Genomic DNA, 20,350 nt, shown 5'->3' with positions numbered 1-20,350 from the left:
GCTCTCCTCCTCCATTTGTTTTTGTAAATTAAGACCTACAGGCTGCCTTGGCAAAGCTAGCTTGAAAACCAAAATTTCATGGTTTGAATGCTATAATCAGTGTGGCTCAAAGCTGGGTCTTTCTTAAGGCTTTTCATGTTACAGTTGGATCTGAAAAAGGTTGTGGATCTTCTAAAAACTTTGAATAGGGCTTCATACCATCTTCCTGCTGTATGCATAAAACAGGTGCTCATAATTGCTGTTGCTGTGTGCTCTCATTCCAGGTGCTGTTTTGATCATTTAGATTGAAGAGAAAGCAGTACAATAGCTACAGCTTTTCCTTAGTTACTGACTTTGCTTCACAGCCTGTTTCAGCTTATTCTGAAATACTTTGTTCTGAGGTGCATCACCAGCTGCAGTCCATATAGAAGTCTACACTTGAGTGAACCAGGTGGTGTTTCTATTCCTGTTACATGCCATGTCCTAATGTTAGGAAAAAGAATAAGGCCTTTCCCTCTTTGTTATAAGGAGGTTTTTTTTTTCTCATGTATTGCTAAGACACTTTATTCTTCTTCATGTACCATACTGTGGGCTTTGCAGAGTAACACCCCTCACTGTTACTATACATGGTTGCTATTCCAGAGGAGATAATTTGCTGTACTTGGCAGTGGGTTGACTTTTTAATGGATGTCATGTACTCACTGTGGAGAGACATTTTCCTACCTGTTGTTCAGCATGCATGTAAGGAAAACATTTCCTTTGTTACATCTCTTTTCTCAGATAATTTATCAGTAACGTCAACACTTTCTTTGCACTAATAAGGCAACCAAGTTTAAGTCCCAAGCATTTAAGTACTTCTATTAGTACTTTTTTTCTGCACTCTTAACTCAGAAGTCTAGTGTTATAAAAGTTTACAAAGTATTTGGAACTGACAACAGATTAGCTTCATACGCAAGATTTTTTACAAAGGTGATGTTTGCATTAGTGTGAGTGAAGGAATATATTTGATAAAATCACTACTGATTTTAAGTGGAGCTATAGTGTAGAGAAAGCTATATAAAGAAAACTGAGGAGACATAACAGTTGATGGTTTATTTGGTGTTGGAGCTGGTACTACAGGTGAACAGTTGCTGTCTTGTTGCATACAGGAACTTGGAACACTTTTTTAAACATGCTTTGGAGATAAACTTACAACTAGTCTGATACAGTACACAAAAATAAGGTTCTCTAAAAAAAGTATACACAAAAATTCCAAAGCAGTTTTAGGAAAATATATTTGGACCAACCAACAGTGAACTATTCAAGCTATTCAGCTGGCAGAGAAGGCTTGTCAATTTTTTTAACAATCCTTTAACTGCAAGAAAATAGTCTTTGGTTTCACGTTGTGTAAGTTGCTAGTTACTTATTGTTCTGAGCCAAGGTTTAAACAAGATGAGGAAAAGGCAAAGGGGTTTCTAGGCAGTGCTGCTTTGAATGCTGGATTTATGTCACCACTTCACTGTACAAGACTAGGTTCTCTCTAGCTCTGGCTAAGAACACAGGTGTCTGAGTATGGGGAAAATCCTAGAATAGTTTCCTAACACCATCTTTAGGAAACTCCTTTGTTCAGATTTTATTTTTTATGTTCTAGTTGAGATACATACATTGAAGGATTTGACCTACTTGGAAAGTGCAACATTAAGACAAACCACTAAACCTGTTAAACTGCAAACACTGAACTGCTTGAACAGGCTTAAAACTGTAGTTCCTTCTGGATTCCCCAGAGTGTATCTGCACTCTTCCTTAATTTCTCCTCCTCTTCAGGTTTTAGGATCATCTTCACCACATCAGTGATGCCATTATTGCCCAGTACACAAGGAACACTTAGGAAGACATCTTCTTTGATTCCATGCATGCCCTGAAAAGTAGGTAAGAATAGTTAGTTAGGATAGGCCTTGTGTATGTGTTTTACAGAGTATTCTAATATGGAAAACTGAACTAAGTTTAACAAACTGAACTAGAATGTTACCCCTGTTCTCAGTTAAGACAAAGTTGGCAAAAAGGGCTGCTCACCTTAACAACTGTAGAGATTGGGTGCACTCTTCTTAAGTTCTTCATAATAGTTTCAGCTAGATCTGCCACAGAAAGGCCAATAGCCCATGATGTGTACCCCTTCAGTTTGATGACCTCATAGGCACTGCAGAGTAAAAATCACTCATTAAAAAAACAAGTAGCTTCATCTGAATGTTTGTAGGAAAGGCACGTTGGAGGTGCCTTAATCTAGAGAGATCAGAAGCTTCACTGATCAGTGGACAGGACTGACATGAACAGGTCTATACTACGCCCCTCACTAACACTGGAAGTTTTGAAGCTAAAACACTTTCCTTATTTAAAGCTCACTAACAATGAAAAATTAGCTCTGCCAAATTTACACTAGTTCTTAAAACATTATTCCGAGTTGTATTGTTTCTGTACCTTGACATTTGTTTTGGGCCGCTTACTAAACCTGATATAAATAATGCAGTTTAGAGATGATGTAGTTCATCATTAGTCCTCACATTCAAAAAAAAATAAGGAAATCAGTATTTACCTGTCCACCACCTGCTTATGAACTTCCTTCCAGTGTTCCTTGTCTGCATCGGTTCCCAACTCTGGATGAAGAGCCTTCAGGGAGACGCCAGCAACATTCACTCCACTCCAGACAGGTACTGAGAATTGCACAGAGATTAATTGCCTCACAAGATGAAGAATCTTGCAAACATAAGACTTAGTTTTATCTTCCTCAAGTTAACAGTTAAGATAGGAACTAATTAGATTAATCTATGGCACATGTTACAGATTTAGAAGTGGCTTTGGTCTCATAGGTCATACTATATTTAATCTAAATTGTGAGCTAAGAACATGAAGTGGTTTTATGCTCCTATATGTGACATTGCAGGGTTTTAATGTACCATTATGAAAGCAAAACTCCTAAACAACATGAACCAAATTGACAGTAACACTGTACTTTGCAGCAGTTTCTCAAAATAAAAATTGATTCCAAATGCATCCTATTGGGTGTCAGGAAACAGACAGTGCTGCTCTGCTGTTGCTAGAGGAAGTGCAGGCTAAATGAGGAGAACATTGCTCTCTCCTGTCCTCATCTAGACTCGACTCTGCAGTTCTATTCCTAAATATAGTTCAAGGAATAGAGTGATGCCAGTAAAGACAACTGATTTGACTACCGGTAGATCTACTGCAGATCTTTGGGAGTCCCTTGCAGAGAACTGTACCCTCTTGCTTCCTCAGTTTGGTTTTTGGAGAGTTATGGGAACAACTTAGCGTAGAAATTTTTAGCCTCCTTAGGTTACAGTAATGACCTTTTCCAAGCAGCATAGCTCAGGTCAAATATAGATCATCTAGGGTTACTCTGTGCTGCAGAAGACTTAAAGCAGGACTTGCATTCTTAAGCTGCTGCAGTGCAAAAGCTTTCTGAGCAAAGTTTTGCTGTAGCCTTCACAAATGGTTTCTTGCAAACAAAGTATAGAAAGAAAAAACTGTAATAGCCAGATTTCACCCTTACCACTGGAATCTCCATGCTCTCCGACAATCCACCCATGGCAGCTCAGAGGATGGATGCCCAGTCTTTCTCCCATGAGGTGGCGGAAACGAGCAGAATCCAGGTTGCAGCCACTACCAATAACACGGTGTTTAGGAAAGCCACTGATCTTCCAGGCCACGTAGGTCAAAATATCCACTGTAAGTAGAACAGGGAGGATAAGTGCCAGTCATCAAGTTTGATAATTAGGGTGGTATCTTCTGTTCATCTGTAAGGGTTTTTATCTGCATGCTAGTTGGGTGGAATAGAGAATGAAGTCATGCCCATCACCAGGCTAACATGATGACTGTTTATAAAAAGACAAAATTAAGAGGCTGTTTATGCTATGCATACAGTTAACAGTGCCCCGTACTGTGTCCTCTGCTAAAGATCACTTGCAACCAAAGACCCAAATTGGAGGGAACCTGGTTTACTTCTCAGAGAACCAGCTTGCTGAGTGTGGAGAGGACAATGACACTTCTTGCTATGTGCTTATTTGGCATAAGCACTTTCCAAAAGCCTGTGCTTGGTCATGTTAATATACTGACCACCTCACTGAAGAAAACGCTCTTCTCTAAGCCAAATCCTCTTGCCAAGGCAAAACAAGACAAACCTGGGTTTGAGACAATAAGCAGCTTGCAGTCAGGACTGTACTTCACAACATTGGGAATGATGAATTTGAAGATATTCACATTGCGCTGCACCAAGTTAAGGCGGCTTTCTCCTTCCTGCTGACGGGCACCAGCAGTGACAATGACCAGCTTGGAGTGGGCGGTCACACTGTAATCTGCAGACAAAAGGCTGTATCAAATGACCTGTACACATGGTTCAGGACAGGAGTTCAATTGCTTTTAGCATTGGTAACTAAAATTCACAAGCTTGAGGTTGCTGAAACTTCAACGGTAATTGTTACTCTAGACTTTGTTTCTACAGAAAGTAGAAAATTCTTTTTTAAAACTGTGGCCTGTTGCCACAGGCAGCAGCCTTAAAGGCAAGTCAATATCTTAACCTGCAGAACTTAAGCAATGGTATTCCATACTTCTCAGCCATAGGTAGATATAGGGTAGCTGTCGGGATGCCCTCCAGTGCAAGTGTTGTGTAGAAGAGTGTAGAAGAAGGAGGAATGCTCTGCTTTCATAATCCATCACCTGTGGACACTGGAGCTGAGTATTTACTGGGGTATGAGATGGCTGCTACTTGCCCCAGCCAAGCCACCACTAAACTGCAAGCTGTCAGACACTTACAGCTGACAAGCAAGCAGTAATGCATTCAGAGGCTAACTGCCTGTGAAACAATTCTCAGAGGTCCACAAGTACTTCAATTCATCTTTCTATACTGAACATAGTAGTTGGATGGCCTTTAACAAGGTGTATGAAGCAATGTCAGCCGAGTACTATTTCTGTAGGAACAGAAATGAAATCAGCTCCCCTTCTTATGATTAGGATGGCAGGCTCAGTGCTAGACTTGGATGACCAGTTTGAGATCTGATGCGCTTATCTCCATTTGCAAGTAAGTACATTGGAGCCAACTACTTGCCTTTCCCAGAAGTAATCTTTGGTGTTCTAAGGAAGAGGCTGCCATGCTGGAGATCTAGCATCTCTCCTCTCAGCTTGTCCTCGACAACATCAACAAGGGCAAGTTCATCAGCCAAGTCCTGTGTGAGACCAAGATTAAAAAGTAAGTTTATTTCTAAACAAAGAACTCAGTTTGAAAAATGAAGTTACAATTCTTTTAGAAGCAGCGATCCATTTCAGCAATTCTGTTCACATCTCTCACTTCACTAGCTCCCAAGACAGGTATTTAAGTTAGTCTCCTGGGATATCCCCTTGGAATTAGTTATATACTTTCCATATCCGCATTCTGCATGGAATAGTTGCACAATTTAGCAGGACATTGACAAAGAATAACTTAGTAGTTGTTCACAGACTAGCTATTTTAGAGTTAAATAATCCTAGTGTTATTGTAGCATTTTCAATGACTTCAGCATTGCAGAGTGCCTAGGACCACTTTTTGCAGTTCCCACGGCAAAGAACTGTTCCATCACTCCATCTTTTTTGCTTCAGACTAAGAATTAAGCCATTTTGTCTGCCTGTATGCTTGGAGTGTTAAAGGGCTCCTACTTAAAAGGGCATCTGGAATTTCAGAGCTGCATTCACCATTGACTAAGTCACAGTATGTTGTGTCAGATACTAAGGAAAACTTGGTTTAGAAGAACAACAAGCTATTGACAGGAAATTGCTGAAGTTAACTTCTTCATTTCAGGCCCGAAAATCAAGAAATGTACAACCAAAAGTTCATCATGTGCTAGCTCAATTAGTCTAATAAGGCAGATTACTTTCTGTCCTTCTTCTTAGGTCTCAAGTAGTCCAAACTGTGCTGCTTGATCCCCAGCTTGACACTTACCCTCATCAGGACGCTGATGGCACAAGCCATTCCGACTGCACCCACACCAACCACACTGATCTTATTGTGGGCATGGCCATGCTCCTCCTTGTGGACATTGTGGATGAGCTGATCCTTGAGAGACATGGTACACTGCAGAAAGGAAAGCAACAGATTATCTCTCCAGTCCTTGGAGCTTTCACTGACACGGGGATATTTGTATCAAGCAGACAGACTTTATTAACAGATGCTAAGAAAATGAATATAAATCACAACAAAATAATTAAAAACTGAATTAATCATGACAATCCACTGTTTAAGCTTACTATAGAGTTGAGCAGTACAGATTATGTAGCTGGATAACTTTCCAGCATTATTAGTAGAATGGTTTAAATCATCATCTGTGTTACATTTCACTAAAGGAAGCCATCTTAGTACTTTCAAGTACAGCATAGTCTGTCAGTTTTCATTCTGCTGCCCTGAAAAACTGGTACTCTATGCCTCTAGCCTTTCCAGAGCTGCAGTTGTACAACAATTTGGCAAAGCCTTCTTAAAAAGATTATGATCCTCAAAGTGTGCTTTATGGATTTGTTTCCAAGTGAAACCGTACGGTTCTGCATTGAAATACCTAGTTCCTTGTGTTCCTGAAACATGATACTCTGAGTGGCATTACCAACCCTCACAGCCTCTTTTTTTTTTTTTAAGCTACCAGCTGCACAGCAGCCTGGTTATATGGGCTCTAACTAACCTGTGCCAGCCACAGGTGTGCTGAAACACCCTGATAATGAGGGAGTAGTGTGCTTTCACCCCAAGATCCTTTGCTTTCCCAGGCAGTGCTGTGCTGGCATCTGCCCAGCTTCTGCTTCACCAGAAGAGCCCAAGGCAGGGGCAGCCTCACAGATGAATGCAAGCACAGACACAGCTCGATTCCCAAGCTAGCGCTGAACAGGCACCCCTTCGTGCAGTGCAGGAAAGGCCACGCAGTGAGGCAGAGCTGGCAGGGCAGGTAAGGGCTAAGTGGGGTTGGGGTGGGAGGGACAGGAAGCCAGCAGTGTGCGCATTTAGGAAAGGCTGACTAAGAGCTGCAAGCGAAGACCGCCTTAAGATGTCTCCTGAAACATGGGCCAGCATGGCGCGCGCAGTCTGCACGTGCCCAGTGCTCCCCCAGCACTTGAAACAGCACAACGTGCAGGGCTGCTGAGGAGTCTGCACTCAAGCATTTCAGAGTTAATTCTTGAAGTGTTTTCAGCCTGGTAGTTCATGGAAATCAGCAGGTTAGGGGCCAAGCAGTAGCTGAAGGTACATTTCAGCTCCTTGTAGAGCAGCTTCGTGCTAACATTCAGTCGCAGCCTGGAGCCATGCCTGACCCCAGGCCCATTTCCCCCCGGCTGAGAGGAAGCTTGGGGCGGGCGCTGCGGCAATCACGCCGCTTGCACAAGGCCCGCGGGCAGGGCAGGGCAGGGCGCGGTGCCTCGCCCATGCGGTGCCGGGCTGAGGGCCAAGGCAGTGCCGGCAGCCCCACCGCTGGAGGGGCGCGGGGGGGGGTCCGCGGCCAAGCAAACGACACCGAGCGGACGCCCGCCACCCCCCCCCCTCCACCTTCCCGGGCGGCCCCTGCCCCCCGCAGCCTCCACTCGGGGGCTCGGTACCCCGCTGTGCCTCCCTCCCTCAGAGGGAGCTGAGCCGCAGCCCCCAGCAGCGGCCGGGACCTCCCCACCGCCCCCTCAGCCTTGCCCCCCGCCAGGCGCCGGCCACCTACCCCTGCTCTCCTCAGCCGAGCGCGGCGGCGATCGTGGCGGGGCGGGTCCGAAAGCGGGGCCTTAAGTAGGGGCCGGGCGGCTGACGTGAGGCGGGCGGGCCGCGGCGGCGGGGACGTGCCCGCAGACACGTCGGGGCGAGGGGGGGCGGCAACGGGAAGCCCGCAACGGGCCCCGCTACCCTGCGGCCCCTAACGGCTGCCCAGGCGGCCGCTGAGGGAGCCTGAGGGTGCCTGCGTGCACAGCACGGCAAAACCCTGCTGCCGGCACCGGGGCTTCGCGGAACTGGTTTTAGTCCTCCCTCAGATTGATTCCCGCCGCCTGCTGAAGCCCTTGGGGTTTATGGCCCCCTAATTGCGCTGTCGTGCTGCCGGATGGAGCCTCTCGGCTGGCGGCTGGAAACCCGCTTCTAATTTCCATCTCTGTCTATTGCTGTTTGTTTTTTTTGGCCCAGACATCCTCCTCTGCTGTTTGCTTCCTCTTTCCCCATATTTGTCTATCAAATTCCCACTATTTTTTTTCAAGTTACATAAGCTAAACCCTGGCAGTCTTGCGTGATACAGGCCATGCTCTGATCACTGGGACGTCCTTTCTGCAGGCCTCTTCCAGTTTTAATTGTTTTCTCTTGAGAGAGGATGCTGCAGTGGAGTATGTTAAACAGCCTTCTCAGTGGTGCCTCTGTCGTGAACATTGTTTTCCTGTCGTTGCTGGAAATACCACAAGTAGACATGCACTTGTGTTTTTCAGTCACACCACAGTCAGCTCCCCGTCACCGGGTGGCTCCTTAGTACAGCCAGCTCTTTCCCCTCTTCACTCACTTCTTCCTAAGATACTAACAGAGAACAAAATCTATGTTTTATTATTCTCTGGATGTCTGAACTTTGGATTTTATACTACAGTACAGGCTTGTCCCACAAAACTGTTTTTCCATAAACCCATGCTACCTTTCAGCCCTTTGTTAGTTGAATTTTTTGTTTGGAGTAAAAATTCCCTTCAGAAGTTTTCCTGGAGAACTGCACAGACATCAAACGCACAGTTCCGGACCACTTCCAGCATGGCTCCCTACTTAAATGTTCACTGTTCTCCAGGCCCGTAGTAACGCCTCTGAGTCAGTTAGCTTACTGAAAATCCTCAGACCTGGATTTGTGGTTAACTGTGCTTCAGGATTCTGGGATCGAGACTGGTTCTTCCAGTTGGAGCACAGCAGCCTCTGTTCTGCTCTCCACGTGTCTGCCTTCATTTATTGTGATGTAGCCATTTCTCCCTTCTACTCCTTCTCTTAGACATCCTCTCTTTAACCCATGGTCTAACATGTTCATCCTCAATGAAAATAAGGGAAGCAGTCATTTAGGCTTATGGGAGTAACTAGTTTACCTTTATTGTCCTGTTCTTATATTAGTGATACTTTTTTTTTCTTTTTTTTCTCCCTAATTTTCTTGTGGCTGTGGTACCTTTCAGGTATTTGCCTTAGCTATCTTTTGGGTTCTAACTCTGGCTGATTTTTGGCAATACCTATTTGTGGCTTCTAGGATATATTTGAATTCCTTTATGAGGTGATTATCTTGCTATGTCAGAAGGTCTTCCTTTCTAATTCATCCATTTGTCTTCCTCTGCCTATACCAGCTTTTCCAGTTCTGCTTTGTCTGGGATATCCCTTCTCTTCTAAAGTCACCTTACCTAGTTGTTAGTTGATTTACAACTGAGAAGAATGTATGTTACCATGGAGGTCCTGATCTCTCCACCACTTCATCCCATTCCTAGCACTTGCAAGCCTAAAACAAGGACCTCAGTCATGCTGGACTGGTCCAGATTATGTGGACATGGGTGCATCTTATAATGTGTGAGACTTGTACTCATCTACCAAGCTCTGCTTTACAAGTGAAGTAATTCACTGCTGCTGTTCAACGCATGCTAATACCTTCTCACTGACCAGCCCAGAGGCAATTCCTTTCTGCCATGGTGATCTGATGGGAACGGTAGCCCAAAGCCTCATCGTTTCTTTGAGAGTCCACTGGCAAAACAAAAGAAACAAGAAGCACAGGTAAGAAAATAACTAATAATGTTTGAAACATTGCATAAGGAGAGATTTGCATGAAACTGAAGTCAGAAAAATACAGTTTGGGTTCTGTACTGAACCACCACAGGTTCTCATTATAAAAAAAGAACCGTTCTACCAAAGGAGGTTAGATATAATGACCTGTCAGTTGCAAAAAACAGATGTGCTTTGTTCCTTGCCGCTGAGTGATGCTTGTGAGATGTGCGTCATGGGCGGAGAGAGACCGTAATAGCTGTGGTGTGGAAGGGAAAGTGCTGGTAGGTGCTGAGTAGGCCTAATGCTGCAGGAATGCAGAATGAAAGGAAACCGTATAATGTAGTTCTGTCATTCTGTATTACGCTGGGTTCGCTGAGCATCTTGGTCCATCAGCAGTCCCAAGAACGGATTAGGAAGTTTAATTCTGCACCCCAGGAATCTATCCCTACAGGGGCTTTGTATGAATGGGCCTAAACTTCTCGTTCAGAGTTGGGGTTCTGGACAGCATCTACACTGAGTGTTAACCCTTGTCTGCTGGGATAGAAACTGAGCAGTTGACAGGAACAAAGATCAAGAAATGTTTTCTCTCTATAAAAAATTTTGTTTCTGAAGATTTTGAATATAAGTGGCTTCTAAGACGAGACCAGTTGGGTTGATTAATGGGCATTTAAAAATATATAACTAGTGTAGAGCAAGTGGTATTTTACTACTGTCATAGCAAGACCAGCGATTCTAAGAGGAGAATGTTAGTATTGTAACATTGCTTTTATTCTGTGGCTCAGGCATATAAAATTGAACATGGTTTTCAGTGTATAAGTTCCAGTAAATTCTTCACTTGCTTGTGTCTGTGCTACTTGTTACTGAGAACAGAACCAAGACCAAATCTCCATTATTTATAACATAAGGTAACTTAGAGCATCAGGTTCTCCTCATCTGTCTGGTGCCTGTTCCGATACCAGAGGTCCTGCCTTCAGTAGAGTAGACCAAAGCAAGGATGTAAGATGTTTCAAAACCATCCTGGTCCTAGCATGTCCTCAATGATGGTGAGCAGATCAGAAGCCTCGTTTCATTAAAAATGAGTGACAGCTTTTAATGTGCTGGTGTTAATTCACCTGGGTTGCAAACAAGAAGGCTGCGAACGCCAAATTTTTCCTTTTATGTGTCCTTTGTGGTCTTAGTAGCAGCAGTAGATGCTCAGGAGGAGAGCAGTCATCTGTCATGATTGACATTGATTTTCTGCCTCAGACGGCTTCTAACAGAGAAAGCTCGTAACAACACAAACTGAATGGGGTGAGCAAATGAAGGGCATTGCTCTTGCACATGGAAGATGGAGGCCGGGTTTGTTTTGATTTCTTTTAAGTGACTGACTTTGATTGTAGGGATGGGGCCAGCTTTCCTCACTTGTACACATAACGAGTTTTACTCTTCCCGTCAGTTTTCTGCTGTTGCCTTCCATCACAGTAGCAGGAGGTGGTGTAGATAGAGGGATGGCAATACTTGAAATGTGACAGGGTCTCTCCAGGGAAGCTTGGCCCTTCCTCAGCCTGCTTGTCCTCTTTTCCATGTTAGCTTTCACAGATTAAACATGAAAAGTAAAGCAACAGAAGTTGCTGAATGTGGAAATGTTTCTGTTTTCTCTCTAGGAGTATCAGGCAGAGCCTTTCCACTGACCTCAGGTGGCATTTGATCAGGCTTTGGATGATAACAGAAGGAAAAGATTCACATTAATCAATGTGTTTAAACTACGAGATACCGATTAAACCTTTATCACAAAGTCCAGAGACAGTTATACAAGGTGCGTTCAAAGTGTGTCTCTTGCTTTTTTTCAGTTAAACACTTACAAAGTGTTAGTACATTTCTCTCCATTTTGCTAACATGCAAGAGGTTTTACATGGTGTTGTTTCATTCCTACACTTCTTGCCATTTGCTCAGGTCGTTGCTCCTGAAAGAGTAAGTCCAATCTGATGGTGCTGCTGGGGTGGATGAGGACACCAAACCACGACCTGCACATATTTGCTGTATGAGCAAAAGCCCAGCTAGGAGATTGGCAGTAACCCAATGCCACTGCTGGTGCTGACCAGCCCTGGAAAGGTCAGTGAAATCTCTCTGCTCCACCTGAGATTTGAGGTCTAACTTGCTCCTAAAAATCATCAGTGTTATTCCCAGCATGATCAGTCCTGCTTTTGCTCTGACACCATCAATGACTTTTCTTTCATAAGATGTCAGTGTGTGCAGGAAAGACCTGGCACTGGACACAGCTGTGTCATGTACCAATCTTGTCTCTCCCTTTGATTTATTCTGAGGCCTGAACAACTCCTTCCAATTTTATGGCTTCATTTCTCCTTTGTAAAATGGGTAGGGTCCTTATCTACCAACCCGGTGGTGGTACTGTAGGAATTAGTTTATTATGAAACACTTCAGCATCATAAAGCAAAATGGAAATGATGGAGGTTCTTTCCCTAGATCAGAGGAGGCTGGGCTACAAAACTGAGTAGCTTGAGATCAGAAGATTGTCATACTCTGCTGTATCTTCAACATCAGAAAAGCTCCCAGAGCCGGAATTCTTGCAATTTTTAGATACTTCTCTGGGTAGGATACAGGAAGTTGGTTCACACTCCATAAAATCCTTATTTGTGTTCTACAGACTTCAGCAGTATAGCTCCATCAAACCATTTGAACTGATCCAAGGAAACTAAAAGCTAAAAGATGAGTTTCACCTCGCCTTGCATTAACAGGTATCGCTGCACATACAGCATTACGTGTTACGTATCGGGTGGTACAAGGATGTAGTGCTTTTGCTGCTTCTCTCCCTCTTTTTGTTTGCACCGTCATTGTGGCGAGTGGGCGGGGTGGAGTGGGGGCTGGGGGAAGCACTAGCTGATGCAATTCTCATTTCCGAGTATTTTTTACTTAGGTATTTCTACAACCTATTTATTGGTGTCCACCAGGGTAATATATACATGGAGACCTGTGTAAATAATTGTCACTTTCTGAAGATTCTTTAATTCCCAAGTGCCTTTTTGTTAGATGTAGCTAGAGGTAGCTGGACTAAGCAGAACATGTGACTGTCTTGCTCTCTAAAGGACTGGATTTACTCATGGAAGCATGAGTCACTGTGCAGGATTCTCCAAGCCAAACCCATTCCTGTTACATAACTGAATATTTACTCATTTACTTAGGAACTGCAGGAAACGGGATGCTCAGATAAATCACATGGGCATAGATAGATAGAAAGGCAGCCGGGTGGACAGGAACCACTATTCAGTCTTTGCCTAGCATAGTCGCAAAGATATCTCAGCAGGTTCAGCACCTGCCTCCTGCTGACTGTCCAAAGGAGTGTTATCCCTACTGCAACCCCACCGATGCTGTCTGGCTTCTAAACTAGCAGCAGAACTCTTACTGTTATTTAAGTTGTTCTTGAGTGCCTGGCAGGTTGCAGTAAGTGGAGACTTTCTATAAATTACAGTAGGGAGCCAGTGGGATATGAGAGGAGAGCTGCAGACTGCTGCCACTGCTGCTTGCCAATTCAAGAGGGTAGGCAGGTTCAGCAGCAAAAGGTCAGAGGCATGTCTCTATATTCCATCTGGAGCAGAGACCTCCTTGCCCCTATTTTAATATTCATATTCATTCTGCAGCTGTCAGTTTTGATTTTCCCAAGATCCCTTCTCAGCACACCACATGCCAACAAACTGGTTAGCTCAGTGTAAAGAGCAACAGAGTCCTGCAAAGGCAGGTTTTTTACTGGTTCAGACCTTTTGGGACACAGTACATTTAATGACACAATATTGTCTCTCCCACAGCGAAAAGCATAAGTAAATCCTCCTGTAAGAGGGAAGACAGCAAAGAAGATGGTATCAGACCCATCAAGGGATGTGGAAACAGATGTGGATGTTGTGTGGGTTAGCGTGTTTCAAGGAATAAAAGGAAGATGTGTTACTCAGGACAGCAGAGTAAGTAATTGATCCATCCTGTCTCATCCAAGTGTTCTCTTTCTCAGAGATACTTTTGCAGCATTTCAGACCTTGCATATCTGATCAACCCTCAGTGTATTCAAAGTGATAGCAGATTATGTATTCTCTTCCATGCCAAAATGACTGTGGCCAAGCTCTCGTTTCTACGAAGGTCAAGGAAGTCCTAGAGAATGAAAATTGTTCTATGTTTTCATGAAGGACACACTTGAACATGGAAGATACCTGTCCTCAAGGCTTTCACTGAAAAAATCAGTGCTATAAAGCACAACTTTTGCACCTTTTGTTGTTTCCTGGAGCTTGTAAAATATGGCTTAGTTCCTGTAACTCTTTGTGGGCCCCAGGGAATAAAACCCAGTTCTGTACCTGGAGTGGGAAGGCCAGAGATCGAGACATAATCACATTCTGGTTTTGCACATTCTCTAGCGTATATGGAAAATGTGTGCGCCTACAAATGACTGTATGTAATAAATGATTATCCATTCCCTGGGGAAGGCTGTGGGAGAAAGAATATGAAGCTTAACTTGCAGTTCAGTAAACTTATCAATAGCATGGAGACGGGCAGCCAGTTGCTTTCATTTCAGTCCCCACATTTGGGCCACACCTGAGTCTCTTTAAAAGAGCTGCAACTGGCCTGGCTTGGCCCTGAGCTGGTAACAGCCCTGAGGGGTGCCTTCAGCTTCTGTTACAGAGCTGAACTCTTCTACTGTCCTCAGAGGGGAGGAATAACTTCACTGTCTCTGCACGAGGTACTCTTTTACATCTTTGTTTCTGTGGTGGTGGTAGCTCTGTGGGTGAGCACAAAGCCCAGGGGGGCAGAATGTGAGAGGCAGGTACTCTCCTGAGGGATTATTACGCAAAGTTCTTAAATACCATCTATATCGTATGTACTACCAGGACAACATGCTGCTGGAATGGAAATAGAGCTACCCCCAGGAAAAGCTGATGCCTTGTCTTTTGGGAAGTTCTGCTCCCTGGGCTTTTTAATTTTGTTTTAATTTATTTTATAGGCAGAAAGTTGCTAAAGAAAGAGACACTTTTTTTTTTAAAGACCAAGTTCTCCCAGCTCATGCTACCTGTTAGGGATTTACGTCATCATCTGGAATGCGGTAGCTTTGCTTTAGTTGGCTGCCATGGGTGTTCAGGGGCCTGCGCTTTCCTCAGGGGCACAGGGTTGTAGCTGGAGACATCATCCTATCCACAGCAAAGGTAGACATGTGCATTGAGGTTAGATATAAGTTCAAGGCAGGAAGAAGAGGGTGATTTCTAATGATTTTTTTAAAAAGCTATTTTCTTCCATATCTTTTTTTTATTTTGAATCCCCGTGTTTCCTAGTTGAAACATGATACACTGCACCATGACTCAGTGCTGAAGGTCTAAAAAGAGGCAGTGTTTCTGAAGGAAAATAAGACTAGAGAGACATGCAGCCTGTGTGGCTAACCAGCAGTAATCTCAAGCAGTAATCTGCTTCATTATGCAACCATAGAGAAATTATTAATGTACTCGGAGCAGGTACCAAACTGAACATCTCTGTCGGCAGCACAGCTTCACAGTGCAGGCATTGTACAGACACACAGTAGCTCTCCTCAGCAAAGAGCTCACAAATCGTAGAGTCAGAGCAAAGCAAGGAAGTGAAAGTGGAACCACAGAAAGGCAGACTGATTACCAAATACGATACTTGTGTTAGGGTGCTGTGTTTTTCCAAGAAATGTCACATGAGCAAAGACCTGTATTTCTATCAATTCAGTTTTCTTATTTACATTCAAATTTTAAATAGAAAATGAAATCTTGCTTGCCTGCAGACTGCCAATGAATCATTTTCACAGTGCTATGCTAAGCCTGCAGTTGCTGGTTTGTGGTCCCTTTATTCCTGTGTTTAGGTGAAGCTTCACCAATATTTAGCAAACTCTTGCAGGGCACAGCCTTGCTGTTTTGCAAACTATGATGAATCTTGCTTAAAGAGGAGGATGTTAGAAAAGGGAACAAGAGCTTGACTTTGAGCTGCTGTAGGGGCAGCCTTGGTTCTTGCAGAATCTGTTGTTTCTTGACCCTGAATGTAAGAAGAACAGCATGCCTGTGTCCTGGGTCACAAATGCAAGGTACACCATTTCTCACTGGCACACCAGCCTTGTGTTGATTTTCTCACAATTGTCCAGATCCAGTTGTATTCCTAGACCCTGTGCAGTTCTGTCCTTAAGAGGCAGTGTCCAAGCGTAGGTTCCCTTTTTAAAAGATACCAATGTGACAAAACAAATGAGATGCTAGGAGATAGTGTCATTGATTCTGTGCATGTATGCACTAGAGCTGGATTTCTTGATGCTGGGTCCCCTGATCACTGCTGGTACATTTTTCCACCTCCTTTTTGCCAATTGTACATCATTCCTGTTTTGTACATCCTATGGTCTGTGTATGATTCACTGTGTGTTTGTGTGAGGTCTTTGAGATTTAATGCTGGGATGTCGGGAGGGAAAAGATACCAGCATGTTCCATCTTTCACGCACTGTGAAGATGAACAACTTTTGGAGTGGTGACAGGGATGTGCAGTCCCTTGGTACACATCAGTTCCCCTCCAAGTGGCAAGCCTTTGGACTGGCCCCTGGGGCAGCGGGGTTCACCCAGTTCTTCACTCTCATTCTCTGGACTGAAGCATTTGCGGACAGGGCAGTGCCAGATTGGTAGCAAAATGTCAGCATTAGAGTTTGTGAGACACGGACAGAGCTGAGCCCAGGCCTCTGACCTCTGGGACATGGTGCGGTATATTTATGTATGCAGGCAGGAGTGAGCTCTGCTGCTTTCTTGTGGAATATCATTGTCTGCATGTTTGGCTGCAACCAGCCCAGGATTCTTTCATTTTTAATCTTACCAATTGTTTGTGCCCCCAGTGCATGTTGAACATACAGTATAATCTATATGTTTTAACAAATGACTAATAATCTGTCTCATGGCCCCTTTTAAAATATGCTCTCTTGCAACTAGAACATCTGGGCGTTTGGAGTCAATAGGGTGTTATGTTAAAGAGACACAATATATATATATATATTTTAAACAAGGGGCAAAAACAAACAAAAACCCTTGTGAACATTTTGTGTCTTGCATGAACTGACGGCAGTTAATTCAGTGCATGACCTCTGTAAGAGCTCTTAGGCATATAAGAGTAGCCAAAAATAGCTCTGTGGAAGGTCGGAGAAGACATCCCTTCTGCATATGGGAAAGCTTTGCATTTCTGACCTCAATCATCTATCTATATGGTAAGCAAGCAGGGAAGGCTATGAGTATGAAAATGGTCTCGGTAGGCAGGCAGAGCCTGTGTGTTGTGTTCTTTATTCATATGAACATGTATGAACTGCTGTCTGCCTTGGAGATTTTCCCACATGTGAAGCAGAGAAAGCCTGTCTTAACTTCCAACCCACGCTTCAAGGTGAGCCTAGCCAAATAAAAGCTGGATTCAAACTGTCAATAGATGAACAGCAGCAAGAGGGACCCTTATGTTTTAAAATGGAGCCATAGGCTCGCATCCAAGTGATTTTAAGCTTGTGACTGACCCTGGAGTAGGGAAGAAATTTCAGCTTGTCAGACCGAATGTTCTCTTTCTTTTGATGTCTACATGCTGAGGCAGAGTTTACGAGAAGCTTTTATAGCAGATTCCAAAGTCACTGCAGAGCACTTTAATTATTGAACAGGCAAGAGCTAATGCAGGAGGGAAGGGCTCTGTATGTCTGTGGGTATTAATCTCCCTTCCTCCCGCCCCCTCCTGCCCAAATCCTCTCGGTTAATCAGGTTATGTTTGCCCTATTTCTTCCTGGGAACGAGCAGAATGCAGCACCGATAGAAATGGAGGAAAGGAAGGAAGAGAAGGGCACGCTGAAAGCAAGAGTGGGTTGCGGATGCTCCAGAAAGGAAAGTTTCCCTTTGGCAGTGTTCCCAAGATCGCAGCAGGATGCCTGCGGGCTGTGGGCTGTCGCTGTGACCTGTCACTCTCGCTGACACGCTTGATCTTGCCTCCCAGGCCGTGTGCCAAAGGACACTGAAGGGGGCTTGCCTGTCAGTGCTCAGTCCGGAGGCATTGGTGGTCTCTGCAGCCAGCAGCCCCCTCCCCAGACTCTCAGCAGCCTCTTCCAGCTGAGAGCCCATGTGAGGGAGCGACCGATGTCAGGCAGAGTGTGTTCCCCCAGGGATGTTTGCCTGAAATGCGGTGGTTAATGTGGGGGTGGAGAGGCACACACAGACACAAACTGTGCGCCGAACGCCTCTGCGCAGTGATAGAGCTTTAATTCTTGCTGCACTCATCCTCTTGAACGCATGGCTGCAAGCCACAGAAAAATAGCACAGATGGACCTGCCAGAGTAAAACGCAGCAATGAGAAACAGGGAGCCAGCACGCACACGGCCAGCATCCCTTGCCTGCTGTGCTTTTTGTGTCAGGTTGTGCTGGTGAGTCCAAGCTTCCTTTAATAAGATGGAATGTATCTCAGAGTGCTGAGATCTGGAGGGCTCTTGGAACAGGCGTGTGCCCTGGAAATGCTCTCATCTCCAGTTTTAATGGACAATACCAGACTGGGAGATTGGGGACCAAAACTCTTCTGTGACCAGTGTTTAGATACAAAACTTGCAGCTGAAACCCTTCCTGAAATGTGTTTTTGAGGTCTGGGTCTGGGCAGGCTTAACCAAATACGTGATGTCTTATGGGAGATGTAGGTGCAGTGACTCGGGTGGTTCTGGGAGACTGACAGACACTTTAGAAGGATGTAGACCTGCAGGTCTGCATCTGCAGTCTGTGTTTTGAGGTCGAATTTATCAAAAAGCTCAAAATAAAACTTTTCTAGACCACACTGTGAAGCTTCAGGGAGTTTATGCATAACCCTACTTCTCTAACGCGCAGGTTCTGGCACAGGATCAACTGATGTCAGCCTGTGCTTGCGTTTCAAGTCTGGCAGGAAGTGCCAAGCCACACAAGCGCTGCTTAATGCAGTCTTGGGTGCTGCTTTCTTTGCTGAGATCTCATGGATCATTGTTCCGCTGCAACGCGGGTATTAATTAGAAGAGATCTTTAGCACCCCTTTTTGCTAACTGCATGGATCAGGAACATTTTTGTAGCTCAAAGCCAGGCAAATGCTAAAACATTCTTCCAAAAACATAAATGCTAGTAAACGCAGACCTGAGCTAGTAAATCCTGGAGCCGTGACATGATTTTACATGTTTCCCAGTGCACAGCAGAGCTAACTGGATGGCCACAAACTCTTCTTCCCACAAGAATGAAGACAGACAGGAAATGAACCACCAGAAACCGTTCCTTGGCAGGGGAGGGCTGGGGAAAAAGCAAGGCGAAGCAAGCCCTGCGCTGCGGTAGAAGCAGGCCTTGCAGGAGCCTACAAGCCGATCTCGGGGCCGTGTTCCCACTGTGTGGTGCTCACTGACCAGCGTGCCTTGTGGTGTATGTCCAGGACCTGCCGATGCCCAAATGCAGTGTGCTGCCACAGCCCGGTTGATCATCTGCTGGTGCTGTGTCTTACAGAGACTTGCTTGGATCTCCTCTGTGCAGTCCCTCTTTGCAATAGCAGGGAGCAGGAAGGCTGAGCTGTTCTGCAGAGCTGCTCTTCGGTCGAACTGCGGCAGGTGGGAGGGGATGGTCACGGCATCCCTGCGCGTGAGGGAGAGAGCTGAGCTGTGCGAGGGAGGGCTTTGGTTCAAGTCGGCGCCAGGTAGGAGCCTGACTTGCCAGCCTGCGCGTGGGAGCGCTGCCGGGAGCAGATGGCTGGCAGCCCTGCTGCTGCAGGGTTAGCTGGCTTGTGGGGAGCTGCCAGGCCTGTGCAGGGAGGAGGGCATCGTGCCCTTCGGAGGAGAGTGGGGTGTGATGCAGCAGCCTGGAGGCTTCCCCAAACACAGTAGAGTCTGACTTGGACCACGCTGCTACTCAGCCTTCAGAGATGTACCTTGTTTTCCCTCTGAGGATTGCCCAAAAGAGCAGAACTCTTAAATTGTTTGCAGGTTAATGGGAGGCTTTTTCTACATCTTTCTGATACTGCAGGGTAAAGTGCTGTCAGTCACACAAGTACACACACACAACTCATCTTCTCCCCAGCCCCCAGACTAGACTTGGGCTCCCAGAATTACATGACTGGCTCAAAAAACCTGAATTTACCATCTGGTGTACTCCTAATTGTCTTTCTGTCTTCCAAAACCTTAATTCTAAGCCAGGAGCTATTTTATTTTTTTTAATGAGAACTGTTTTTGTTTGTAACCAAGTTCCAGGACTCCAGAAGGTGGAGCTTTAAGGAAAGCCTTGGGGGGGGGGGGGGGGGGGGGGTGTGGTTCAGCTCCAGTAGCACTGAAAGGAAGCTGAGAAGCAAAAACCTTAGTGGAGAGGATGGGCCAGAAGGCACTGAAAAGGTAACTCTGTTTGACTTGAGCAGTAGCTGGTGGAAATGGCTGCATGTTCCAAGGAACTGCATGTTACAAATGCATGGCTCATGGCATGCAAAGCAATCAAATCACGAGTTAATGACTAGACCAGTGGGAGAGGCAAGCAGGCAGTATAGGTTGTTAAATCATTAAAAAAATAAAACCACATGAAAAATCAACACTGCATTTTCAAGTTCAGAACTTGGCTTCCATGATCTGCTTTTACATGAGGAAGAAATTGGAAGTTGAAGGGTGAAGAGTCTTGAAAATATCTGCCT

The 20,350-nt window shown here is 44.9% G+C and overlaps 1 protein-coding gene and 1 long non-coding RNA gene across 4 annotated transcripts; one reads left to right on the top strand and one right to left on the bottom strand.

The window, feature by feature from the left end:
- Window positions 1-1,056: 1,056 nt before the first annotated feature.
- On the bottom strand, window positions 1,057-7,810 carry LOC310900708 (L-lactate dehydrogenase A chain). Its single transcript, XM_083839080.1, has 8 exons — window positions 7,677-7,810; window positions 5,939-6,070; window positions 5,072-5,189; window positions 4,149-4,322; window positions 3,521-3,694; window positions 2,549-2,666; window positions 2,032-2,155; window positions 1,057-1,876 (listed from the first exon to the last, which is right to left on the bottom strand). Exons 2-8 carry the CDS (start codon window positions 6,062-6,064, stop codon window positions 1,712-1,714), a joined length of 999 nt encoding a protein of 332 aa, XP_083695206.1. The 5' UTR covers window positions 6,065-6,070; window positions 7,677-7,810; the 3' UTR covers window positions 1,057-1,711.
- On the top strand, window positions 6,077-19,910 carry LOC310900714. 3 transcript variants are annotated; one of them, XR_014585346.1, is made up of 5 exons: window positions 6,077-6,923; window positions 9,608-9,715; window positions 11,350-11,501; window positions 11,639-11,797; window positions 13,507-19,910. It is a non-coding gene; the product is annotated as an uncharacterized lncRNA (long non-coding RNA). The 3 variants fall into 3 exon arrangements; XR_014585347.1 differs by lacking the exon at window positions 6,077-6,923 and having other exon boundaries at window positions 7,853-9,715; XR_014585348.1 differs by lacking the exon at window positions 6,077-6,923 and having other exon boundaries at window positions 7,853-9,715; window positions 11,639-12,441.
- Window positions 19,911-20,350: the final 440 nt, after the last annotated feature.

This window comes from Anser anser (genome assembly GCF_964211835.1).
Source record: "Anser anser genome assembly, chromosome: 5".
Lineage (NCBI taxonomy): Eukaryota > Metazoa > Chordata > Aves > Anseriformes > Anatidae > Anser > Anser anser.
This window is presented reverse-complemented; position numbering and strand designations above follow the sequence as displayed.